Consider the following 27,699-nt stretch of genomic DNA (forward strand, 5'->3'; position numbering starts at 1 on the left):
TTCTTCCACAAAGCCGAAAACAAGGCTGTTTCAGGTAAAAGTTGTTTTATGTTCCAATTGACTGTAATGCCAGAGGTAATCGCTGAAAGCAATCTGAGTGAGGAATACAGAGAGCCCTGCAGTCCAACCTCTTGACTTGCCATCACTCCAGACTACAGCTTCTGTCTGTCACTTGCAATGTGAGTAAGAGAGCGAGTCAGTTCATTTCAGGCCGATGCAGGACAGTGTGCGCGTGAAGAGGCTGCAGGACAATCTTTTAATGGGCAGCACAGACAGAGGCCTGACCCTGCCGTCCATTTCAATTAGGTAAAACTGCTGACTGTCTTTGCACACACACACACACACACACATACACACACTTCTGCATGGTTCTCTTCCTGTGGCACCACTGCATAAAACCACACGTTTCACCACATGACATATCATCCTTGAGGTCTTTTACATCAGTAGATCTGTGAGGCCACTATGAATTCCACCAGTCAGAGTGAAAATGAGAACATGGCAGGACAACAAGCCTACAAGTCACAGTTGTTTGATACGTCAAACATACATTAATAAATCATCTTTAATAAAACACTTTTAACATATTTCATATACGAAGTATTTCAGTGAGCAATAATAAGTATATACAACGTGGGGGGCTGGGACAGAACGATAAACGTTAAAGCAACCAGACAATGAGATTACACTTTTCTGGTCTCACTCATCCCTATAGAACAGAGAAATATTGTAGCTTTTACACAACTGAAGGTCAATTAAGATTGATTTCCTTTCGCTTCTTGCATTTTGCAATAAACATGGTAAATGTAAAAGTGCTACTTGTAGCGTTTGACAAAGGGTCAGTGAGTCGCCAGCTGACACCCCCATTCTTCAATTGAATACGGCAAATATAAACATACAAACTTTTCCTGTATATTTTACAATATACTAATACCCAGGTTGTCTCCAGAAGCCTCCAGTGACATACTGCAGTGTGTCAGCATGCTACAGGCAATATACCGATAGCCTGAACTAAAGCAACATGCGCTAATGACTGATGATGCTCCTCAGAGGTGAGGCCCTCAGGAGTTCTTTGCATTACGTGTCTCTTTGAATCCCTCAGACTTGTTGATGCTACAGGTGTTGTCACATATAAACTTCTTTTTGTCGCTCGTCTGTTTTGTTGCCTCCTGTCTCTATTGTGTCTTTGGTGCAGCAAAGTCCCAGATGGTTTCCTGCGAACACTTCCACATGGCACGCACCAGGCGAGTGAAGCCCATGTCCTTGGGTTTCTCCAAGCCACGCATCAGCCGCTGCTTCATAATGGCTATGAACTCCTTATTACTAAGCTCCCCATTCCCTGAAGAAGGCAGACGGGGTGAAGAGAAGGGAGAGAGGGGTGATGGAAAGAGATGATGAAATATCACAGTGAGGCCAAGTAAGAGAAGGAAGTTCGGTATTTTTGATTTTTGATTTATGATTGCCACAGGTTTATGTAATAAATACAGTCTTTGAGGCAGAGACACACACAGTGGTTATCAATTTCTTACCATCACAGTCGAACAGAGCAAACACCACATCACAGACGTGATCGGATAGCTCCACCTTGGCCACCGTGCGAGCCACCTGCTTCATGGTTACTGTGAAACACAGAATCGCAGACAAACTGACTGAACGTGCGTGTGGAGCCACGAGAAGACACGCGAGCCAGATCGTAAATGGCAAATGCGGAGGACATCGTGTGCCGTCCAAACCGCTTTGAATCAATTAGCGGTGGGGAGACTGATGCGATAAACACGAGGGAGAGGAAAAAAGGAGGAGCAGTAAAGGCCAGAAAATGACGCTGGCTGAGAGTAATGTGAAAAAGATGGCATGTGGGAGGTATGAAAAAATATTCACTGTTGTACCTTTAATTGAGATAATGCATTTTCAGATAACATGTCCATCAATTTGAGAGTAAGACATAAAAGATAAAAATGAAGGAGAAAGAAATAAGAAGAGTCTCTTAAAGCTCCAGGAGGATGAAGAAGGTTTTGCAGGGACATGTCTATCAGCGTTAAGAGCTTAGAAAAGCCTAATGATTTAATAGCCCTCCACAACTCCAAAAATGAGTGCACACTGCGCAGGCGAGCAGCGTACGCTGGCAACGAGCACCTCAGGGTAGACTCTCCCTTAATGCAGCAGCTGCTTCATCAGTGAATCTGAATAAATGGAGGTACTGACATAAAGAATATTGAGGCCAATTCACTGCAATGAGAGAAGGAAACATTGACTCATCAAACATTAATCATATTAAAAATGGCTACAGGTCTTCATTGCTTGTGCTTACTTGCTTGTGCTAATTTACTTTCACTGTCAGTGTCTGACAGACAAATTAATTCAGTAAAAACTCTTGAACTGAAGAGAAGCCTGAGCTGACACACTGGACATATTTGTCATGGTGAGATGCTGGTTGACCCACAGTCAAGTGTCTGTTTAATAACCATAGGTTTTTACTCTTAGCTGCAGAGTCTGGCATTAGCACTCTGGATTCAAACTGCCTTTTTTTAATCCTGTGAAACTACTGCTGCTGTGTGCCGCATGAAAATGGGATCTCAGGTGATCAGGACAAAACGATTTTGTTGTGCATTTTAGCCAATATTCTCCTGCAAGCAGAGGGGGAGAGGCAGTGGACAAATAGGTGGATGGCACCCCACATGACAGATAGCTGAGCTCCGATTAGGAGCCGAGCCAAGAGAGATGTGTGAAGCTGATCTGGCTGCCTGGAGTGTTAACAGCTCTGACACAGTGGATGGAAGTGTCAGTTGGGTCTGAAGCAGAGCTTTCAAGAGGTAAAAGAGAATGTCAGAGAAAATGCAGGAACCTGGAGGTACCTTTATCTATGGAGGCTCCAGCCATGTGGTAGAAACTCAGAGCTGTATCAACATCATTCACGTTCTTCAGGAAAGTGAAGAAATTCTCCACCTCCTGGAATGTGATACCCTGCACAGGACAAGAAAATGACAAATCATAGTGTTTGTTTGAAAGCAGTTAAACGCTCAGCAGCGTGACACACGTCACAAGAGGAACTGGACAGAGGCAGTTGACTCACATGAATGAACAGAGAACCACAGATGGAAAGAGGAACAGACGGTGCAAGACACACATGTACACATACAAACAGTCACACAGCTGTCACGCTGCTGATGAGCTCATTTGCTAAGGAAAGTGAGCAGCTGGTCTTAAGCAGTAAATGACACTTCTCATTTACATTACAGGTGAGGCCAATGCTAAACGACAAACAGCAGGATAGAAAGAGTGGAAGAGTAAACAAGGCAGAGAAAGAGAGAGAGAGAGAGAGAGAAATGCTTAAATTTATTTCCTCAGGGAGTCGCAACTGGCAGCCTCATCTTTTTCTGATGCCTGGAGAAACGACAGCTTCCCTGCTTTCTGTTTTCTTTCCTCTGCTAATTGCTCCATTTCACCATCAAACACCTCTGATCATAGCTCAGTCTGGCATCTGAAGTGTTCTAACAGATATGAACAACCTAGTTTGTAATGCTTGCTCATAAGAAAAACCCTATCTCTGGTGTAACGTGGATGGACTTAACACAGGTAACATGAGTGACTTGACTAACAAGATGCTGAAAATGGGAAACGAACAGGCACTTACTTTCCAAAGATGGAATGAAATGCACACTTTGACTGTTTTACCTGGTTATTCTTTCCCACTGGAGCCACACTGCTTAAAGCACTGTGGCTGTGAAAGAATAGCTGAGCGAAGGAAAAGTCTAACTTTTTTTAAATAGAAATGGCAAATCATCCAAAACTAAACTGAATAACGAAGTGTTGCCTGATAAAATAGTGTGAGATAGTGTGGTACAGAGAGTACGAGACTATGGAGACAAAAAAAAGACTAAGGACTAACTTCAGCCTGCGGAGCACTGGCTGCTTTATATGCACAGAAATAGTGGAAAACTAAGGATGCGAAAAAGACAGAGTGTGAGTAAGTTGGAAAACATCAGGCTGAACAGACTATCCTCTCACAGTGGTGCATTAACGCTTATTTTGCCCTATTCACACTCTCCCGGTGCTCTAGAATAATGTCCTTTTCTTTCCAGTCATGTAATTAGTTTACATGAACCGTTCAACCGCAGAGCAGCACACACAAGGCAAAACTACACACAGCTTATCTACCTGTGCATCCTTGAACATCTTCTTTAAGCCCTTTTGCATATGTTTGAGTTTACGAGACTGGACGCCACTGTAGGCCAGCAGCATACCCCCAAACTGTCTCTCAGTGATTCGGCCGTCCACAGGATCGTTCCTCTCAAACTGGAGGGAGGAAAGAAAGAGACGCACAACAAATGAGTGCTACGCAGGGAGACAAACGAGACGAGGAGTCATTGTGAATCACGCCTCGAGCAGACAGTGGTAACATTAGGGCACTGGGCCGTCTTTGTGTTTTCCAGCGGTATTAGTAGTGATTTAGATGACACTTGGCTCCTTCATTTTCATTACCTCTAGTTTGAGCACGTCGTGCTGCAGTTTCCTCTGAAACTCAAGAAAAGTGCCAATGGTGAGTTTTCCCTTCAGGTCTTCTCCAAAGAAGTAGGTGGTGAGAGCAGAGCTGCAGCCAGCTGTCTTCAAGGTGTTTCCTGTGGTGGAGCGGTCGCGGTGTCGCATGCCCATACTGGTCTGGGAACGGATGATGCTCTGGACCTGTGGATGAAGGTGTAGAGTAGGGCTTTTTTTGGCTTTAATTAAAGATACCACAGGCCCTTGTTGATGATATTTATTGTTTATTGTTATTATATTTATTTATTGTTTATTGTTTTGGCTTATTGCCTTCTCCAAGTTGATTTTGTGATGTGTTTCCCAGATGTGCTGCTGATCATGGTCTAACCTGTTCAAACTCCTCCAGGTCCACCTCTCCATCGCCATTCAGATCAAACATCTTGAAGGCAATCTCAAAGTTCCTTTGGGGAGCTGGACACCACGGGATACAAACATACAGACACATTGTCAAATCAATGCAATACAATGAAAAAAACAACACAAACACACAAACACTGGCTTAATGGGAACAACAGCCGAAGAGGACAATACTAACTTTTATTAAATATTCATCTTATGTTTCCTTAGAAAATTTTTAACCAGCATGAAAATAGTAAACATGTAACATCATGAGGCTTGAACCATCTGCTAGGAAACCTCCTTCTTTGTACTACATTTGTGACCATGTTCAATGGATTGAAAGAAATTATAAGGCTTCCTGCCCTGTCTGCTTAAAATGTGCTGCCCTTGAAAAGTTCCCCAGAGACTTTCTCCATATGAACGGATTATAAGAAATAAGCTGGGGATAAAAGTTTACTAGCCTCAGAAGAGGAAGGAGTCAGTGGCTCATTTTCATTACCATGAGCTCTTTGACATAGCCAGAAAGGACAAATTAATGAGAAATTTACCCCCTATAGCCAACACGAATGACAGATGCAGCTAAAGCAGCCGAGGCTTGACTCAGCTAATGATTTATTTCTTTTCACTGACAGTTTTAATTGAGGCAGCAGAAAGTTTCTGATCAGTGTGGAGGACTAAAATGATCTTAGACTGAGAGACACAAACTAATAGATATGCTGTAAAAAACAGTTCAACATTGTACATACTGGACAACACAGTGGTGAGAAAGATGTAGTCAGAGAAGGAGATGAGGCCACATTCTCCCAGTGTGTAAAATATGCTGTCCTCATCTGCAAACTTCTCCCTCTCCTGGGCAATCTTCTGCTCATCCAGGCCACAATGAAAAACAAAATTCAAAAACCTCCATTAAAACCATTTCACACCATTTAGCACAAGCCTCATGGCTTCTCCAGCTGCCCCAGTGGCTCTGTGTGTGTGTCTCTCAGTGCATAGATCAAAGGCTACGGTCAACAGAAACACACACACACACAGTCATTCTACACGCACACAATAAACACTGTTCATGTGAAGAAGTGTGACCCCTCTAGTACTTTAAAGACAGTCATGCAAGTGCTGCACACACATGAAGCCGTACAGGCACGTGACCATGGTAGTGATGAGTTATTAGTCTGTGGAACAGTACAAAGTACAAAAGACATTACCCACCAGAGGCTGTACTCAGTGTGAAATTGACAGAGAGCGAGAGATAGAGAGAGAGAAAACACCACAAGAAACTGGAGCACAAACACACAAACTACACAGTAGCTGTAACGCAACCCAGACATGTTAACAGTTAAACAGTGACTTTTGTTCATTTATACACAACCACCATTTTTCCGTGAGCATGTGTGTGTATATACACAGCACTGGATGAAAGTGTCACTTAACCACATGCACCCTAAACATTCAGTGCTCCACTAGAAGGACTCTCCACCAAACAGAGTGGACAGACGGACAGAGCATGCCTAAGGAGCGGAGTCTGGGCTACACTCAGCCCTTGTGGAGTTACCTCCGTCTGCTAGAGATCCATTTCAGGGAGGAGGAAGAAGGAGAAACAACATTTAGAGAACAGCACAGCCTCTGCTCTCTTTAAAGAGGCCTTGAAGACAAAGACAAACGTGCATCACATACGCATACACAAAAGCAGAGCATCCTGTGAAAAATAAGATAACGGGGATACCACTTAAAGTCTTCCAGTTAAAGTTTGCAATAACATTAATGCCTGATGAAACTTTGTTGTAATGTTGCAGCAATGGCACACTAAAAAGGCTGTTATAACATTTATCACCTTTTCTATCTACTGTCTGTCTGATTTTTCCAACTTTAAGAATAAACAAATAATTGCCATTGCAGACATTTGCTAAGTGCATATGGCAGATAAAAAAATATTTGCATATTCTTGCTTGAAAGGAACAAATACATTTTCTAAAACCCCTCAAACCTCAATACTAAATGTTGGTGGCATCCCCTCAAAAGGACAACATTCACATCTCTCCTTGTGAGACAGACTTTATAGAAGCTGCAAAAAAAAAAACACACACACACACCTAAAACAGTTATCACTTGACCAGTCAGTTCTGTTAAACATGGATAATGCAAATATAGAGAATAATGCTATCTGTTATTATATTGATGAGCATACAAGGAGAGAAACACATGAAAGAAAGAGAGACAGGTATGTGAACAAAAAAGGCATTTGTAGAACAGTGCTTCTTGGGTGAGAAAGGAGATGAATAAACGTCAATAGATGTCAAAAACTACTGGTGCCATAAGAGGTAAAAGCTTTCAGGTTTGATGAAGGGACCAGGATGATGCAAAAAGTGATATTAGAAAGAAGAAAAGCCCACCGATGTGCATCCGTGGTGAGCCAGAGTCCTAATGCCAGCCCAAAGCACAACCACACAAATGAGAGATGCAGCCACCTCTCATGCCCACAAAGGCAGCTACACAAACACATCCACCAGTGACTGGGCCTCATTAAAATGATCAGAACTGAGGCACAGAGGACATTAACTCAGTTTGGTATCTGGGCAGAAAACTGTTCTGATGAATAGTCAAAATGACATTCAATGAAAGACAAATACACTGAACTCCCCCAAAAATAAGACTCAACATTTATACTCAACATCACCAGCACATTTCTGTGTGTAGTGCTGTAATGCACACTCACAGGCAAACAGAGATGCGTTTTTTATTAAACTACCTACGGGCTCCTCACTGAGGTTTAGGCCTAAGATACACGTCTGTCATCATCCTCCATCTTTCAGTGCTCCAAGCCTCAGCTTTCGACTATAAGAACAACAGTAACAAGCCACTTGACAGTACAGTACTGTTTGCATATAATACATTTCCACAGTCAACGCCTTTGTATACAAGGAAAACTATAGGATTCCGTAACTCCCCAGAGAAACCTAGGCTGTATCTCATCAGGTTTGTTTGTTTTGAAACATCTAGCCAGAGACATTACGCTTATAAAACAAGCTGTTGAAATCACTACAAATACCCCAGCTAGACTGAAAATAATATTGTAGAATTTTTCCAACGCACTGATCTTTAAATGACTAACTTCAATTACAGAAGCACTCAAGCTGATTAAGCGAGAACGCCGTGTCTGTAATTGTGTTGCCTGTTGAGCACACTACAGAGCTGTCAGTCTGAGCAGCCTAAAAAAAATGCACCAATTTATATGTTCATGTTCATCCGTATGTGTCAGCTATGTTATGACCAAGTGCGTGGGTCGTGTCCAGATGACTGACCAAACAACCCAACTAGCCTGTGAGCTGAGGCAGAAACCCAGTGCACACAGAGCTGCTGGCAGGCAGCAGGGCACTCAAATGCACTGTCACATACACACAGACGGGGTCGAGGGGCTGAACAGAAGCTAATCTCTCCAGTGCACTGGGCTACGCAGCAACTAGCCCGACAACTGAGAATCTTACTTGAGCCATATCAAGTACAGCCTGAGGCATACATGCAAGCAGTCTGTTCATCAACTATGGGTATATTCATCATCTAATGTCACTGCTCTTGTTTGTTATATTATATTGTATTATTAGCTTTCTTAGATTTCTTAAGCAAATATGCTATTACACGAGCAAAATGACCATATGGCACAGTTACTTTCATGATGTACATTATAACACAACTGTGCTCATTAAAGAGACACAGTTTCTGATGTCCTGCATCCTTATGTGAAACTAGAAGGAAGCAGCCAGCTGTTAGTGAGTTTGATTGTGATGAAAAGTAATGAACTGTCTTACAAGGACACTGAGATCTAGAATTATGTGATGTGTGATCAGTCAAGCTTCACCCTTGTTATTTGCAGCCCTGTGAGACTGGGCACTTAGGAGCTGCCTTCTCTGGAACCACTGTGCATGCTGCAGTGCTTTGCTGGTGATGCAATCCATGAACATGTCCAATACTGCAGCTGCAGACACCCCAATAATAGATGAGGGGGAGGTCAACAATGAAGTTTGAGTCATACACTTTGTGTTTAAGCTTTATAATGCATAATTGTAAGATAGTTTCATATGTACAGACCACAACAAAAGATAGAAGAAGACACAAAATAAAATGCTGTGGGTGCAAAGAGGGGAAATCTGCTCCCACTATCTTTGCCTTTTCGTTCATGTGTGCAGCGAGTACTTGTCCCTTTGAGAGATGCCCATTCCCAAATGACCTCTCTTTTGTTCACAGGTGAGCCTCAATAGAAAGGTACTGATAAAACAAAAAAGAAAACCCAAAAAGCGGCGTGACAGATGTACAGCACAAGGTGATAAAAAGTGTGGGGACAGGGGTGTGAGGGGAGGTCTGTACCTTTATGTCCTTTGTGTCGCTTTGTGTGATGTGGTACAATGAAAGTTTCAGGGCAAAGGGAATTCTGAATGACCTCCTTGAGGGTAAAGTCAAACAGGGTCTGAGGCTGACATTTTTGAAAAGTGCACAAAGCCCTCAGCGTGCAAGAGCACTGGTCCTGTCCAGCTATACATGCAAGTCAGGCTACATCAAAGCCCCAGAGAAAACCACATACACACAATATGGCTCAATAGAATGCATTCTGCTTCGAATATACTTCTACACGCAACATTTTGTAGGTAGGCATGTGTGTGGGTGGTAGGAGCATTAATGCATTAGCTGTCTAGTTCTAGTCTCAGGGGCAACTGCAGAGCAGGTGTACAATTAATAACTCATAATTATTCTGGGAGGACAGTCAGAATAATGGGACCCTCAATAAACAAATTTCAGTCACAGAGGAATGGCAGCTGTCTCATCAGAGCAATCAAATTATCTGACCAGATGATCTGACCAGACAGCCTGACCTCTTCTAGATTAAACAGAGAGAGGGGGAAGGTGAAAGATTAAAGATGAAAAGCAAAAGGAAAGCTTCTATACTTCTGGACACCAAACGAATAAACAAACAGGTATGAAAAATAATCACTGTGCGTGTGTGAAAACGAGAGCTAATGTCGTGGTACAGCAGTCCAAAGAGCAGCCCCTCTGGGAGATTCCTGTGAAATCTAAAACAGTCAACATGACGAGTTATGACAACAGGCAAATTCCTTTGGAGCAGATGACTTCACACTTCCTCTGAGTGACAGGCATCGACTGTCAGTTGTAGCATGTCATACAGAGGGGAGCACAGCAAATAGAATCAGGTTCACACACTTTAGATGAACAAGTCCTGCCTTCTTGAAGTCTGAACCATGCTCTACAGAAATCATGCAGCACTGACATTTGAACAATCCAAAGGATGGATTTGTGAAGACTATCAAGCACATCAATACAGCCTCAGTGTTAATAATCGAGCCATTTCCTCAGTCCAAAACCACCCTGTGATGCCACCATGCGCTGAGAGAGGGCGCCACCACCAGCTTTCTCTGTCAAACACAGGCAATAGAGCAGTGCATGCTGGGAAAAAGGCTAGAGTGCCAAAGCATGTGGAAAGCTAGACTGAAATTTCTTGGAAGATATGGAAGGATGGGAAAAAAGGGAGTGCAGGGGAACAGCACTGCTAGGAACTGGCACTGACCAGTACAGGTTACGTAGAAATGACTCATGCTAACTGCTCTCTGCATCTCAGCCTTGCAGGACTTATCTTCTTCAAGTTCTACTTTAAATGTACCCGAACCTAACTTTGTAGAATTGACCAGTGTGTAAATTATGCAGCAGTGCCGCAGACTTTAATAATCCCTGTAGCAGCAAACTATAGGGCTTAACTTTAATAATTTAGCCGACAAGACAAGACTCATATGGGCTACACAAAGAGCACCGGGGAGGTCTCCAACAAAAGGCCTAAAAACAATACAGGGAGACTAATATCACATTTCATACAAGTGCACACACAATGGCTGCTTCATTGTCTGCCACTCCAATGGACAGGCTGTAACCTGCCCTTCACTGCTCTCGGCTAGACATTCTGACTGACAGAGGCATTCAGACCAGCGTAAAAGGCCAAATTGTGAGGCAGATAAACATTTACACTTCAAGACTCATTTTCTACACAAGCTGCCATAAAGGCATCTGGCTAGTTTGCCATGACTCACACTTGCTGAAGCTGAGATGGGGAAAACTAGGTAGTAGCTGCTCCCCTGTACAACAACAGTGAATATATATGCTCTTCATATTACTAGAGAGGAGTGAGACAAATTGAGTAATAAAAACAAAAAAAAAAAACGGCGAGACGCAAGAGAAAGAAGTGGGAAAGTGTAAAGGAGAGGGAAGGAGTAGGAAGTGACTACAAAGTGCATTATTTCATTCAGGTGCACACATGCGGCTCGGCACACACCCCATACCTGCCAGAAGTCCTGCAGAGAGGGAGGGGCAGAACGGTAAGTAGATGAGAAGGGAGGGTGACAGAGTCAGGAGGGACGGGGAGAATGTGGATGAAGAAAGGGGATCAGTAAACAGAATGATTTGGAGACAGAGAAAAGGGTAGGGGAGTTTGGTAGATGGGGAATTGAGGACGATGGTTATTCACAAGGGGGGAGAAGAGAAAAATGGAGGGATTACTTGTTATGTGAATGAAAGAAGATGGCTGATAACAGCAAGAGATTAATCAGCAGTTAAAAACGGCAACACCCGCTCAAATCAACATAAGATTACGGCAGCTTGGAAGCATGCCCACGTGATTCGAACAGGAAGAAATCCCATAGATGGAGTGAATTAACAGCAGATTAGAGACGCTGTCAAACAGGTTGGGCAAACACAAACAATAGAATAAAAAAAACATACATTAGTGGTAAAAGTAAAAAGAAAAAATGGTCAAAATCAGTAAGATTAGTTTTTAAAAACCATACAGAGCCTGAAATGTTTGTTTTACATAAATAAGTAGAGAGAGGTTTTTAATATTGACACTACTGTGCATTCTTTTAATACACTGTATCCAAGCATGTTTGTGATAACTCTCCAGCCTGGCTATTTTTAAATGAAACCATTTAAAGAGAACCGCCATGTGGGTCTCACGCAATATTGTATTCCTCTCCCTGACTGACCATAGTTTACCTCCCAAATCCCAGCAGAAACACTCCCTTTGAACCTCAGCACATGCTCTATTTAGTGACTGAATTAGAGCATGTGCAGTGGCGATTCATTCTTGGTTACTTTCATATAAATATAAAACATATAATATAATGTGTTACGTTTAAAAAAAAAAGATAAATTCTAGCTGGCTAAAGGTGCCCATCAAGCCCATGAAATGCAGGTCTTTGGTAAGAGTGGCCTTATTGCTACCCTCTTTGTAGGAGGCTCTCAGGGGACAACCAAAGCTAAACACAGTTTCAGAGAAAACTATGTGGTGAGACTGTGAGAACCAGAGATAGTATACCCAACCATAGCTATAAAAAAGGGAGTGTTTCGTTTCCATATTAGGACAGAGAGAAGTCAACATTTACTGCACTGCCCACCCTCTTTGGTAAATACAATTTTTAAACAGGGGTCAGTCTGAGTTCTGCACAAGCTTTCACAATGGCTAAAGATTGGTCTACCTGAATTGCAGAAGTAGCAGAAAAGGAAGTAAAAGGCAACTGAGACAAAGAAACAGGCAATGAAAAAAAGAACTTAACATAATGATGAGTCATGATTTGCACTGATGGTTTTGATTTTAGTCGCAGAGACTTTGCTGGTTCTTAAACCAGATAATTATTATCAGTTGGCTAGCTTCATATAAGTTCCTTTGTGACAAGTACAAGTGTTTCTAATTTTCTATGTTTTATGATGTCATAACTTCACTAGCTATTGTTCATACTATGACAGCAAAATATTGTTACAATATTAAAATTAATGTAATAACAGAACAAAATTAATTCTGCCCAAAAAGATTAGGCTGTATTAATTTATAAATTGCTTTCCATAGAATGATTTAATTGGCATTTATTTAATATTATATTTTTTGACAAAGAGAAATCAGCTAAGACAGTTATCTGCTAGGCAGTTATCTCCATAATACAATTTGTATATCCAGACCACACTAAGGGTAATTTATTGTGTTTTTTGGGGAATTTGAATGAACCTATTCTATAAGTCTATAGTAAGATTGTTTATCCTAGTTCACAGTATGGTGACAATATGCCAGAATAGAATCTCTTAACCAGCGATAACAAATTCCAGCCGCTGACCTCCGAACAGCTAGGCTCACCCCACATCTTACCTTTCCATCATAGCGCTTCACAATGAACTGATCCAATCCTAGACCTGAAATAAACAGAATAAATAGAGACAAGCAGATAGTTACACAGAAGGCCATCAAGATTTATGGCGACACATGCAACAGAGCAAATAGATTTACTTTTTGTTTAACAGATGGAAGCAGGACAGGCAGTAAACACACTGAGGACCCAGCTAAGTCCCTATTAAGCGTTACTTGCATTCAACCATGTGTGTGATAATAGAGTTAATTATTCTCCAATTCAGCAAAGTTTTTCTCCAATATAGCTTTGACTAAATTTTATTCTTAATTAACTGGGCCAAAAAAAAAACAAGGTGCTGAGATCAGTATATGCCAAGTTAAGCCCCTTACCCCCCCCTAATCATGCTTCTCACGGCTAAAGATCAAATGTCCCTCACTGGCTCCACGTGTGACGCCTGCGATCTGCTCTGGCTGGAACCTGTTAATTGATACACCAACTGCTGTGTCGTGATTCCTTCAACTCAGCTTGATCAGACAGATTTGTCACTCGCGCCCTACCCTGCCTCCCTTCACACTTGTGAACACAGTGAGGGCGATCGTTATTTCATGACTGGGAAGTTTGGGGGTGAGGGGTAATGCTCAGTGATATGATCTCAGCAGCCAGCTGGAACCATCTCTCACTAGATAGCGATGGCCATAAACTGCCTGTGTGCGTGCAGGCAAGGTCAGTTAGTGTTTTTGAGGATAAAAATGTTCTGTTCTGCTAGTACAGGTAGCCATAAAAATTAATTTATTAAAAGAGATGTAAATTAAAAGAATTATGGCCAAAGGTGTAATAAGATCCAGACTAATCAAAGTAGGAAAAAGACCGAGAGGAGACTCACTTTCAGGCTGCTTTTCATTAGGCGTGATGGAGCGTATGAAGTCCTGGGGCGTCATGTAAACCTCAGCATCTCCGTGCTCACCAATGACTTTCAGTGTGGCAAAGTAGCGAAAAATCTTATCTGGAGTCGAATAAGCTCTTATGCGGTTCTCATACTCCATCACCTGTCACCCAGATAGGGAGAATTATTAATGACAACATTTCAAACATTAAACATGACTGTCACTGTAATTTACAACAGCATGGACAAGAAACCAGCAACACTTCAACCCTGTTTGTAGGCAGGTAAATATTCTGAGCAGAGCTAAAAGAGGTCAGACAGACGAAGGAGTGCTACGAATAAAAAGCAGAAAGTGTCAGGAAAACAAGTTTTCAGTCCTGATAGGGAGGTATATTAACCTCTTGACTCAACCGCCACATGATCAAGACAGGAAATAAAGTGTTTTCGGGATCAGCCTGACTGACAGGTTAATATGAAGTGAGACTGCAGAACAACCACAGCAAAACTGTAGCCATGATACACAAGTTTATTAGATTGGAATCAATAACAAACAAAGTCCAACTTTTTAGGAAACACATCTATTAGGGTTTGTCAAAAACAAAAGCCACATAGATGCTAGTACAGTCACTTGCAGAGTCTTTGCAGCATAAAAATCTGAACAGATGCAGCATCCGTGAGAAACCGACAGAGCGGTGTCTGTTTAGGAGCTGGGCTCAGCTATAATCTACACAGGAGGATATTTTAAGTGACAGTGAAAGATTGTGTACACTACATAACTCGCTGTGGAAAAACTAAGACACATTTTATAGCCTTGACTTATTTGAGGAATTTATTTGGTTCAATCTGATGACAGATAAGTCTCAGAGTGAAGGAAAGAGGGAGCGATACAGCTTTTGATCAAACTACACTCTGTTCTTGAGATTTTGTGTCGTGTGTCTGATGTGTTGTTTGTACAAGTTCATTGTTAGTTGGTTCGCTTCAGCAGAACTCAGGTCTTTGGGAAAATTTCCAAGAAAACAAGAACTCAAGTATTGGTCTAAAACAAAAAGAATTAATTTATAAGTAATTATATCGAATCTAGGCTGTGTTTGACATGGTGGGTGATCTCTTGTCACTAAAACACCAGGACATTCTGTGTCACTGTGACTAATTAAAATAATTTGTGCTTGTGCTTCTTTCCTTCTCCCTGATGCAGCAACAACATGCAGAGCGACTAACTGTTTATTTCTGCATAAAAGACAGTTCTTCTGTTGCCTAATTAACGGCAAGGAAATGTTTTGGATTATGTTTATGTAAGCTGAAATACATGCTGGTTAGATACAGTATGTAGGTCTCCATAAACTACTTAATCAAAGTAAATTGTTGTTTGAATATTGGACATTGATTCACTCGAAGACAATTAAATAAGAGATTGACTGAATGTTTATTGTTTATTGATTACCTTGCGGTCACGGAATCCAGAACGTGGCTTCTTCTTTTTCCCCTCTCCACCCTCATCTTTTCCTTCTTCATCTCCACTGCTGGCTTCCACCGATCTCTCTGAGTCTGTGTCTGAGTCTACATCCTTCACAAACCCAGCTTCCTCTTTGGCATGCTGCTCAGGGTGTTGAACAGAAGGCCCGGCCTCTGCATAGGCTCTAGTTTTCAAACAAAACAGCACAATAGATAATACCAGCAAACCTGTGCAAAAATGTTGTCTGACAAGTTGAGCCATTTCTCATGCTCTAGGACCAAATTGAAGACCGTGGCTGATTATGTGTCACAGATATAAATGCACTGGAGCTATTACGGCAGATTAAACAACAAGGAGGGTATGAGAAAGACTGGATGTTACTCCTTGTTTTGCTTGCCTGAGCAATTCAGGAAAGTGGTTGATGGCAAATTCCCAGCTGACAATTTTTGGGACTAAATTGAAAATTGCAAGAATAATAATAATAATAATAATAATAATAAATAGCAGGGTCTGTCAGGGCAGGCTGAATAATTCAGTTTAATGAGACACCCGGAGAATGAAGCCTGGGGTGAAGGCCTGGAACAGTCTCGTCCCATCAGTCTCAAATGCCCTGAGGCACCATCCATCACTCTGCCTGCTGCATTCGATCCCCACAGCTTTCACGTGACACCCCCCCCCACACACTCCTCCTCGCCTTAACTGAACACCAGTGTATTACCAGTCATGAATAGCAGGTAAAATATGGTGACACCTTTAAGTACACAGAGATTTCCAATGCAGTAATGTGAAATAACGAACTGAAATCCTGTGTCTTATTGTGAGGGACACGTCAATGTAGTAAGAAACTCAATAAAAGGAAGCACAAAGGACACATCTGCCAAAACTAATCTGAAAATGCCATAATATCACCACTATTTTGAGGTTGATTTGGGGTTAAAAAGACTTCTTTTGTGTGTGTATATATAGATTTGCAAAACAGCTCAATCAAAATATGGTAAACAAGACATTTTTAATTGAACCTATCATACTCATATTTATTTTTCTCAGGCAGTTCAGACAGCCTTCACCTACCTTTTCCAGAGAAGCCCAGCACTAACAGACACTCCAGTCACACCAGCCAGGGCTGCCATCATGACTCTCCTCTGGCCATTCCCTCGGACTGCCCCACTGTGGTAGCGTCGGGACAACTGAGCTAGTCCCACCGAAAGGGCGGACAATGCCCGCAAGCGGAACATCCTGGTTGGAAAAGAGGAAAACAAAGATGCTGAAATCAAAGATGAACATTGCATGCCATTTTGTCCAACATACAATTTTTCTGTCTCAAATATTTGTCATAATATAAGTACATTTCAGTGCCTACACATATTCAGTAGTAAAGGCACAAAATTAACAGTGATGAAAACATTCCTTCCCAACTCATACAGTAAGCTGTGGAATTCCACCCAACAAAAAAAATTAAGTAACTAACTAATTAACACTTATCTTAAGAAGCTAAGCTTAGAATGACAGCAGCTCACTCTTGGGATCTTCACCATGTGCTGGAGGCAATACTGTACCTTCAGCAGTCAGTATATGTCCTCATGCCTCACATTAATAAACATAAAGCTTGAATGAATGAATTGCCACCCGTGAAGTTAAGCTCCAGAACTTCCTTCTCAACCAGACAGTTCATTTATCAATGTTGTGGAAAGATGACTAAGCACGGGGCGATTTGTGTCTATCTGTAGCTAAAGTGTGTGCACTTTTCCAAACTACAGAATGGAGGAGTTCACCCAACTAAGGCCCGAAGCTGCCACCTGTCAATATCCTATTAACAATGCAAACACCACTTGTGAAACTGACTCAGCAGAAAGAAAGAAGGACAGTGCAATATGTAAATTAGGGCACTGATCTGGTCACAACCATGAACACGGAAGGGAAAAAGAAGGAATGATGCATGTAACAGAAACTAAATCCTTGAGTAACACCACAACCTGAATGGCACTGATACCAACATCCGTACAACTGATCAAACCGCACTCTGTCCCACAAATCAAAAGAAAAAATGAAGGCCAAATTTAATCACACTTTGTCATGATTTACAAGGACATATAAATATATAAGCATATAGGGCAGCTTGAATAAAACCCTGACCCTCACTAACGGTTGTTTGGTCTCTTTAACCCAACTTAGGACTTTCCATGCAGTGACTGTGTAAATACTTCGTTGGGTATTTGGAATTGAATTGAGCTCCCAAACTTCAAACCTGTAAAGTAAGGCCATCATCTATATAATGACCAGCTCATCCCTTTAAAACTATTTAATGAGATGACAATTCTTTCTTCTCATTAAACTTACAGAACTGTTTCGTACTGAAGGGGACACTTTAAACAGTGAACGTTTAACTAGAGCAGCACATCTCTCATTTGACATGACAGAAAGTTGGTACAAGCATTCATACATTTGTCAAAGATTCTTCTTAGCAATGCTTCGAGCTTTCAGGGACACTGTATATACTCACTCCTACAGCAGAAGAGCAGTCATGAAATACTTTAAATTCAATGCAACCCTCCGGAACCTTGTTAAGTTCTGACTTCAAATCCCCCAGCACCAAAACAATGTATGACATGTGGCTTTATATTCTATGACACCTGGCTCATCCCATCCTGAAAAGGAAACAGTAGTGAACTTGGCTGAACCTCCCTGAGCTGTTAGTGACCGCTATTGTCAGAAGATCAAATCAGTATCGGAACAATTTTAATTTCCTGATTCGTTGAATAAACATCTAAATTATATCTTTAAAATGTAAGCAATACTAAGTTATACACATTTGCTGTCAGGGTCCCATAAAACAATTGTGGGGAGTTTAACATTAGACACCGGACACGGAAAACTGTCGAAAGTGACCTGAAAATGTACAGTACAGTAAGTACAGTAATCTTACAGTGTTAGAAGCTAATGCGATGTTTGCTAAGATAAGCAAAACAACGTGAAGCCCAAACTTAGTCCTGTGATGCCAACGGACCCCAGGGTTTTGCTTTTAGCCTTTAATGACGTAAATCTAGTTTTTAGCAACGTACACTTATTATGCGTTAGCTACCCGTTAATAGATATAACGTATATGTTTGTCACTTGATATTGATAATGTAACAACACAGCTATCGACACAGATAATTGCTCAGTAGGACGGCTAACGCTAGCTAGCTGATTAGCTGCTAGCAGCTAGCAGTTACCATTAGGATGAAGGTATTCTGTTAGCTCGGGAGCTCCGCTCATCAGAGAGCAGCAAGCAAAAGGTACAGCTACTCACTTTAGTGACAATTCACAGACAGCAGTGCCTCCAAAACGACACGCTCTCAGTCCGCTTCCCCTTCTTACGTCTGCAGAGATGGGGCAGTGCACCGGAGCAGTTCCGTGTTCGGTAAGAACCGTGCTGACACCGGGGTGGGGCGACGTCTCCGCACCCCGCCCCGCGCTGCTCAGACGGCCTCCCCGCACAGAAAATCAAACAGCCGCGCTTTTAAAGTTATGTTGACTCTATGTTTATATTCATCACTAAATCGCTCTTAAAACTTTTGTATATATATTTATATATTTATTTATATATTATATTTATAATTAAAACGTTGATTAAAAAAATTGCACTCCCCAAAACTCAAAATAACTCTCATCTACTTTTCAACACAGCTTTGGGAAATTATTCACTATTATAAACACGAATTTTAATAACATGACTGAATTGAACTGGGAGCCTGGGAATCTGCCAGTCATGCCTTGCCTTAACAAAGCACCAGCATAAATATTTATCAGAGCTAAATACCAAGTGTACCAGACAGAGCTGTTGCTTTGAATCCTACGCGCTGGACTGAATGCATAATGTGACAGGAAACGCTGGTGAGCTGCTGATCTGACTGGGGATGGATCGCAGATGATGGAACTTCACATGTGAAAAGTTGCACAGTGCTGCTGTATGTCCAACTTAACTCGACCCAACCGTGTAATCTCCCTTTGAGCTCGTATCTAAATGATATGACTGGACACTGGGTACACAAAGACATCTCATTAAGTAAAAATAAAAATGCAAGCAGACCAGTCATGGCACATTTCTATAGTCCTGAGCACAGGATGAGGTATGTTGTTTGCCTGTTTCAAGTCCCACACCTTATTTGCTCATTGTGCGTTCATTATTAATGTCTCTCTGTAGCAATGCTTATCTAGTCTTTGTATTTTCCATCATCCTTTGTTAAATTAATTCTCATTTCCTTCTTCTACTCTTTCTATTTTCTTCTGTTTTGCTTCCTTTTTAATAAACAGGCTTCTGCCTACTGCCCCTCATTACAGAGTTCATTAGTGTGAGCAATAAATTCCAAGAGCAACACAATATGTGTCAGCTATTGAAATTTCCTATTGACTCTGAGGGATCATCAGGGCAGTAATAACATCAGAATGGCCTGTTTATCCACAATAGCCCCGTAGATTTCTCCAATTCAAAGTCATTTATTTCATTCACAAACACACTTAGTGATTTTTATTAACATCAACATGCATAACACACTGGAATCAAAGGCATGACAGATTCAAATGCAATAAGAAATACATGCACAGCCTGGAACACTTAACGGTGCCCTGGTTGTTTAAGCATTGAGCAGGATGTAAGACACACGGAGGAGCCTGCTCAGCTCCAATGGGTTCAGTCTTTAAAAATCATGCTGATCTCCCTGCGCCTTGTGTTTGCTTAAAGAGGGGTTCTCCCTCCTGAGTGTGACGCGAGAAACACACGTGCAAATCCATTTGGGAGTGTTGACCTTAAACAACACTGACGTCTTTTTTTAACCACCAAGACAAGTTCCAGGAGTTAGAACCAAAACCATGTTGAAACTGTATGCACAAACTGTACCACTGTAACATGAACGATTACAGTGGATTAGAGTCCACTGTCATATTGTTGTGTGGTGTCGTTACATGCAAAGGTGAGAAAGAATCTGGTCTTCTACTTCTACTAAATACATGTTCACACACCCATGCATGCTTGTTTGGGGCACAGCCCTTTTAATACAACTGTTCTTTCAACTGCCAGGAGACATATCAGTCATGCACAGACATGCAGGTACACAGACACACATACGTCTGTGGACATGCCTACACACCTCTTTTTGTACTGCACAATTCATTCATCTCATGACCTTGGGAAATTTGCTGAGCAAAAGCTACTACCATTTCTATTCTGTGTGTTTCTTTGCTAACAACTGTGTAAAAATCAGTGTCTACACAGATTTTACTCATACAAGGCTTCTGAGTATGTCAAGGAAAAATTGAATCTCTTAATTTAGAAAATGAAAATGATGATTTTGAAGTTGGAGTAAAGAGACAAACTGAAAATTTAAATAAATGTGTGATAAAAATTAACTACTGTTTTAAGGGAGATATTAAAAACATATTTTAAGATTCTAACCATTTAGCAACAGTGGTACCACCAGTGCTTAAAGTAGCATCTGATGTTATGCTGGTAACTTTCTGATTTCAGATAAAAATTGTACTATCTGCAATTGCACTGTGTCATGGTACAATTACAGCAGTACTGTAGACGTTTACGTGAGCCATTACTGGGTACAATTAGGTAACACACAAAGGCTCGCCTTCTGAATCGATGCAGCCTTGAGGCCTTGAGCAGATCCTTGTCCGTGGCCTGGAATTTGCATTTAAATTGCATCGCCCACACAGACTGATGCACTGCACCTGAAGAAGTACTGAGGGAACTGGGTTGAGTTTAGCAGCTATTTCATAGTACTACTGTATTTCACAAACAAGCAGAAAACCAACACCCCCAACAATAAAACAACAGAAATCTCTATTTTCTTTTCCCTATGCATTTTTTATACTCTATAAGGTTTGACTTGTGACATGAAGAGATTTAACAACATAAATTACTCCAATAAAAGGTAAATCTGTGTTCAGACTTGCACATGAATAATGCAAGAGGAAAAATATGTTATCGACATTCAACCTTGACCAGCACAGGTGTGGCAGATGGTATTGTATGACAGGCTTGGCCAACAATAAAAAAGAGCAGGTCACATTGCGCTGAGGGAGTCTCCTTGACATTTATTAACAAACAGATTGATTATCGCGTCTAATACCTGCATTTGCAGCAGCTATTGTGGATAACAAAACACACAATAACTGACCGTTGCCCTTATGTTTTGCCATTTAGTGACACGAGGCCGGAAATGCAATAAGATGCTGGTAGTAGCCAGTTTAAAAGCCACTGAAGATCAGTTCAATTAGATTCTATTTTGTAGGTTTCTGGACTGGGACGTCACAAGAGGGACTGAAGGACAGGCTAATATTAGACACAGTTATAGAGAAGATGATGTGGCCAATGACATTGAGGTCTATCAAGATGCAGCCTAACGGGGACACTCAGGCAAATCGTGTCGTCTCTTCCCTTCAGGACGTGGTGGAGATCTTTAAAGTGTAAATCAGCTCCGTGCCAACATTTTCCAGTGGTCATCATGGAGTGATATACCAGCTGAGGGGTGTGCAAGTCCAGCCCTCGAGATCCACGGTCCCGCTGCTTTTCCCACTCTGCCTGCTGATTACCTTGACCAGGTGTGTCAGTGGAACGAACACACCTGGTGAAGGTGATCTGCGGCAGCGAGGGCAGGGAAACCAGCAGGACAGTGGCCCTTGCAGCCTGGAACTGCCCACGCCTGCTGCAGACAGTGACACTACATTTTACTCTTAAAAATAATAAAACGAAAATGAGGGTTGTGTTTAAATTCACACATAATCACGCACAGCAATTCAATTGTAACTTGAGTCGAACCTTTACTATTTAGCATGACAGCCGCATGTATGGCACCAGTGTCGAGGGAAGACCAGCCTGATCTGCTTTTGTTCCACTATCACACCTGCAATGTTACACGTGCCCGCAGCCCGCAGTGGTCTGTTTGTTATGCTGTAATGTCCTTCTTAGATAATCTCAGCAGATAATATTACAGAAAGGAAGTGGTGTTTTTTTATATATTGTGCACGTTTGTTTCTAGCGATGTATAATTATGCTCACACGCGCACAACCGATTTACACAGTCACAGAAATGCATTAGTCTGTGAATATGTCTGTTTCAAATTGCCATGACTTTCCGCGTTTCATTTTTTCACACTGGCGCAACACTGGGCATGTGTGCGACGCCGTAGTCCAGCCCCGCAAACCCGCCCACCACCCTCCCTCTACCCTTTCGGTGCGTCTCGGTCCGCCCGCAGCAGTCTCCTTCCCAGCGAGGTTTCACTACGGAGATGGCTGCGAAAGTGTGCAGATCGGTCCTCCTGTTGCCCCGGAGCAGCGGAGCGGCGGCCGGCAGCCTCCCCGCACTTGTTGTCTGCTCACAGCGACATCATCAGCGCATACGACCGGTGAGTCCCAGGACGTCTCGCGCGCGCGCTCACTCACGCGGAGAGAGAGAGCGAGGGAGAGAGAGAGAGAGGGAGAGGAGGTGTAGGACCGGGCGGGCGGGCTGGACCAGTAAAAGCGAGCGGCGGCTGCTGGTCTGGCTAAGGAAGTAAAGCTAACTAGCTTCAAGGTGTTCCGCTCGTGTCGTTTCTTCAGATTTGCGCGCCGCGGGAAGGCGGCGGCCGCGCGCAGTCGCGACATAAGTGGCGTCCTGGTGCCGCGTGGGTGTTTAAATCCGCGGTGGGACGCTGGAGCTCTGGCGGGGGCCAATGCAGCGCTCGCCGGAGCCCATCACACCCTCCGGCGCTGCCCCGCCGCTTACCGTAACCAGCGCTCAGACGCCGCTCCCCCCCCCCCGTCCTGTGCTGTAACTTTGCAGAGGATGTTCGGAGCCCGCGCCGATCGTGCGTGAATTCAGATGGTATCCGGGCGGAGGTGTCGGATGGATCCCGCAGTAGATGTTGAGATTGGGTTTTTATAACCGACGGCGTTTCAAGGCTGTAACGCCGAGGGTGTTTGGTGACCGAGGAGGTTTATCTCGCAGCTCGCGGTGCTTGGTTTCCTTTTACATGTGTGCACGAACTGCAGCGTGCGAGAGTGTTGGTGCAGCAGCAGAAACTGAGAATAATGAATGTCTGACCAGAGCTGGAGAGGAAAACTACTGTGTGTGTGTGTGTGTGTGTGTGTGTGTGTGTGTGTGTGTGTGTGTGTGTGTGTGTGTGTGTGTGTGTGTGTGTGCGCGCGCGCGCTTGTGTGTGTGAGGGAGAGTAAGAGCGATACGGCCACTATTTATTCACTCTCTCTCTCACACACATGAGACTTCCCAGAAACATGGAAGCCCACACTTAGATGATGTCAGACTCTCCAGCAGCCTGCTGTTTGTCCCCTCCCCGCGGGTGTTTCCCCATTCAAGCTGGGAGATCCTGGGTTTTCCTGCCGAGCTGATTCAGATCCTTCACTCTACGGCAAACGGCCCAACCTTGAAAAATGTGCACGGTGGCAGGAAGGTGATTGTGTTTACAGAACTGTTGCTATAGGGCAACCCCCCCCCCCCCCCCCCCCCCCCACACTCCCGTGGCCTGAAAACCCCCCAGCCTGTACAGCAGCAGCTCCCAGAGGAGGGAGGTGGACAGGATGGACCTGAATGCGGAAGAATGAGGAAGTGAACGCAGCCGGAGACACCAGAGCCGCCGCCGCTGTTGCATTTCATACGTCTCCCTCTGTCAGTTCGCCTCGTAATTTCCTTTCTCGCGTCGCTGAATCAGGCTCCGCTCGCCGTCGAACGGGCCGGTCTGGAGGTTGGACAGCGGTCAGCGCGGTGACGCTCGGCCCAAACCGCCGGCGTCGGCCCCAGAGCTGCTACGGCTGAACCCGTTCACCTCCGCGGAGGAGTAATGTGCGCTCCTCTAAAATAAGCAGGGCCATTTAGGTCCTAAGTGATTTGGCAGGTTGAGTTATGTCCCACCGGCTTGTAGTTTGTTATTTTTCCTGCCTGTCATATTCGCTCCATCCGTCTCGGCTTTGGCCGCTGCGCCTCCTAACGTGTGCCTGTCACCGTGTGACAGCCGGGCCTTTGTGTTCATTTGTGAGCGCCTCACCGCAGTGTGTTACGCTCCCCCCGCTCGCCCATGGAGCTGCAGTGGAGTGGCCGTTAAACAGACGGCGCCCGTTAGCGGGACGCGTGGCCCAGATGCTACAGATGTGTTGTCTGGAGCCCCGCACGCAGCGGTGGAGCGCGCTCTGCTCTCCAGGGATGCGAAGCAGCCTGTGGGTTTCAGTGACTTATGTTTAACCTGCACCCATTTACCGAGTCAGCTCGAATGCAGCTTAAAGTGTATCGAGAGAGTTGAGTCACAGCGAATAAACTGTCCTTCACAGAAGTGTTGTAAATCTTTAACTGAAGCATGTTGACTCAGTATTTTCCATGTTTGGTGTCTTAAATACACATTTCTGTTGGGAACTTGTGAAAATGGAAAATACAGCCACCTTTTGTTTGGTGTTTACTTCCATTGATGCCAGCGTGTCCATTAAAGCTGAGCTGTTGGTCTTTGGGGCGCGGGGTCGCGGGCCTCTCTCTCCTTTTAATCCAATCAGCGTAGGAGTAAACTAATTTACCCCGGTGCCTTCGTTGAGCTCACTGCCCAAGTTCTCCAGATTAGCGCGATAAGCGAGTGGCTGCTGTCTGCTAAAGGTGACGAGAAGGTTGAGTGATGGATAAACCTGTCCACAGTGGCAGTTTCATTAATGTAATCCATCCCCTTATGGGGGATCGCCAGAGATTTCACAGGTACGCGTGTGACTCAGAGGGAACATGGGTGTTTGGAAATGCTAGATGGAGCATCACACTCGCTGTTATTAATGTGGTGTGGGATAATTGACGATATAGATCTTCATTTTGGAGTGTAATGATTGACAGATGTGTGGCCTTCTCCTCTGTGGAAGATAATTAATGGGCTTTGTGCGTCAGAGCCAAATTGTCTTGAGGTTTGTGACGACTCGCATGGCTGTCTTTCCCATTTGATCGCATCACGTGTGGTACCTCTGCAAGAGGAGCCTTAATCTTAATGATCTCTGGTCAGCACAGCTGGGCTGCTCCAGTTTTTCATGGATATTAGATTACTATCTGTACACAGAGACAGTTTTAATGGGCACGAAGTGCAGTTTAAAGGGTTTTCTTTAGCGGGTGAGAAAATTGATCTGCGTTTTCCTGTGGGGTTTCATACACTCTTGCTGGGCTATCGGAGACGCGGCGATAGCGTAGCGCGTCCGACAGGTACAGTTACAGAAATGACTGACTGGAGATTGCACTCAGTCCCATGTCCCTGCTCCTTGTGTGCAGGCTTACATTTTCCACATTAGTGTACAGTGTCAGCTGGCGGAATGAGACCACACTAGCTAGAGGAACAGGCTGCTGTATGGAGCATTGTTTACCCATAATGCACCTGTCTCTGAGGGTTGTTATCAGTTTGGCAAAATAACAAAAGAAATCAGTGCTGTAATACTAATCACCCTCAGATCTAAATCTAACCCATGATATTGTCACTATGGTAACACCCCCCCAGCAGCTGATGCACCATGACTGAACTTGCTCTGCTGGAGATCTTCACTGACGTTAGGACTGGTTCGACATTTGGTCCAGGGATTATTTTCCATCGCTGAGGCCAGTAGAACAGTGTGTGTCCATTTAGAGCGGGTCTTTGCCCTTGTTTGTTTGTGGGAGAGCATGAGATCAGTGCGAAAGGTAAAGTTACACGTGGACTTAAAGCAAACATACATTGTCATTTGCTCATCACATAAACAACCCAAGATAAAATGTTGAATGGCTCTGTTACGCAATATAATGCTAATTCGCCAATTTTGCTATTTCCACTTTTGAGTTTTCTCACAGTAAAAAGGCTGTTTAGCATCTTTAACAATGTTCTAATTTCACTGTTTAGTGCATATTTCTGAATTAATAAGGACACTAGAAACTTGGGCAGTAGCAAATGATCTTAGAAGCATTTGGTTCAGTCTCATTATAGCATCGTCACTAACTATGTCCTCAGTGGGAGCCGTCAAAGTGAGCATTAGAGCCATAATAACCGTTGACTTTATGCAGAACAGTTGTCGTAGCCCGCTTTAAATTGTCTACAAGTGTATGCTGTCTACCTCAGGACAAGTTTATTCAGTATAATTAGCCCTTCAGAACCTAGTTCAGCCTCAGCAAAGCTCCCACTTCAGCGTTTCATTTTGTTGGGACGTCTCACATTTGCAGTCCTGACATCAAAACAGCTCGCTCACTCCAGGGCGAGCTAATGACGCATTTAGCACATTATACGACGCCGTTTATTTACGGATCATCTCTCATCCCCCTTAAAAACACAAAGACTTGTGTTGCCATTTTATATCTAATTGAAACAAAACTTTGTTGCTTCTATTTTCGTCTAAAAGTCATCCTCTGTAGTATTACATATGCATTTATCCCTTGTACAAGCACAGCAGATGTTTAATTGGTCACCTCATTTGGACGGTATTCAGTCCAACTAGGGCTGAAATTAAAACCTGAGCGAGTTATTGTATCTTATTTTCCACTGTGGAACTGCGCATTTTAGAGTGATTTTTAAAGAGGCCGCGCGGCTTCGGCGTCTTATGGCTGTGAAGTAAAAATGTCAAGGGAAGTCTGGCCATCAAACACAATAACAAGTGCGCGCTGTCATCAGTGCAGCGATGAAATGCTGATGGCTTCAGCGACTGTGTCTCCGACAGAGCTCTCACCTCTCCGCTGTGGTTCAGAGCCTCTGAAACAGCCGGGAATATGTTAATGCAGCTAACTCTGTCTCCAAACGAGGGCCGATCAGCTGATTCTCCAGCTTCCTTCTCCCTCTGCAGCTGCAGACGTATGCGAGCACGTTCAGGGCACTCGTAACCTTGCTGGCGTTCGCCAGCTGTTCGCCCACTGGTCAAACCAACTGTCCTAGAAAGTCGAACGCTTCAGTAACGGAGAAACAAACGTCCGCATTTATGTGGGGCTGATGTTCCCCCTCTCCGTCTGTCACGTTGTTAGCGCACAGTTACATTTTAATGATTCCTCTCCTGGAGTGTGGGGCCACATGCTTCTCTAATCTGCTGTGCATTATGGAGATGCAGCAGGACTGTAATAGCCGAGACTATTGTGATGGACAAAGTCCTCATTAGCTTCCTGGAAGGAATTCGCCCTCCAAGTGGAAAATGCCTGGTGAACCTCTGCTGTTGGCGTAGACTAATTAGCTGCTTCCCATGTTTCCGCGTGGCCCAGCGTGCCTCCATTCAAGTCTGAAAAGGACATTAAACTAGGCCAACGCGTGTAATGTGGTGATGGATGACGGCGGTGCATGGTCGCCCCCCCCACGTCCGCCTCTCTGGGACGCCGCTCTGG

The 27,699-nt window shown here is 43.5% G+C and overlaps 2 protein-coding genes across 3 annotated transcripts in view; one reads left to right on the forward strand and one right to left on the reverse strand.

The window, feature by feature from the left end:
- Positions 1-547: 547 nt before the first annotated feature.
- Positions 548-18,825, reverse strand: micu1 (mitochondrial calcium uptake 1). Its single transcript, XM_029175361.3, has 12 exons — positions 18,666-18,825; positions 16,448-16,612; positions 15,365-15,560; positions 13,924-14,086; positions 13,061-13,104; positions 5,622-5,736; positions 4,865-4,947; positions 4,480-4,680; positions 4,156-4,293; positions 2,853-2,961; positions 1,530-1,619; positions 548-1,339 (listed from the first exon to the last, which is right to left on the reverse strand). Exons 2-12 carry the CDS (start codon positions 16,609-16,611, stop codon positions 1,176-1,178), a joined length of 1,467 nt encoding a protein of 488 aa, XP_029031194.1. The 5' UTR covers position 16,612; positions 18,666-18,825; the 3' UTR covers positions 548-1,175.
- Positions 18,826-22,581: 3,756 nt separating this feature from the next.
- mcu (mitochondrial calcium uniporter) overlaps positions 22,582-27,699 on the forward strand; it is a 37,393-nt gene continuing 32,275 nt past the window's right edge. The window contains exon 1 of one of the 2 annotated variants that reach the window (XM_029175401.3): positions 22,582-22,768. In XM_029175401.3, coding sequence (XP_029031234.1) covers positions 22,652-22,768 — 117 coding nt within the window. In that variant the 5' untranslated portion in view covers positions 22,582-22,651. The remainder of the gene's footprint in view (positions 22,769-27,699) is intronic. The other variant, XM_029175400.3, reaches the window with a different exon arrangement.

Source organism: Betta splendens, chromosome 15 (assembly GCF_900634795.4).
Source record: "Betta splendens chromosome 15, fBetSpl5.4, whole genome shotgun sequence".
Lineage (NCBI taxonomy): Eukaryota > Metazoa > Chordata > Actinopteri > Anabantiformes > Osphronemidae > Betta > Betta splendens.

Coding starts and splice junctions, on each gene's coding strand:
- micu1 (XM_029175361.3), bottom strand. CDS start 16,611: ATGTTCCGCTTGCGGGCATTGTCCGCCCTTTCGGTGGGACTAGCTCAG. Junction 1,620..2,852: donor TGGAGCCTCCATAGATAAAG/GTACCTCCAGGT, acceptor TGTGTTTCACAG/TAACCATGAAGCAGGTGGCT. Junction 1,340..1,529: donor TGCTCTGTTCGACTGTGATG/GTAAGAAATTGA, acceptor TGCCTTCTTCAG/GGAATGGGGAGCTTAGTAAT.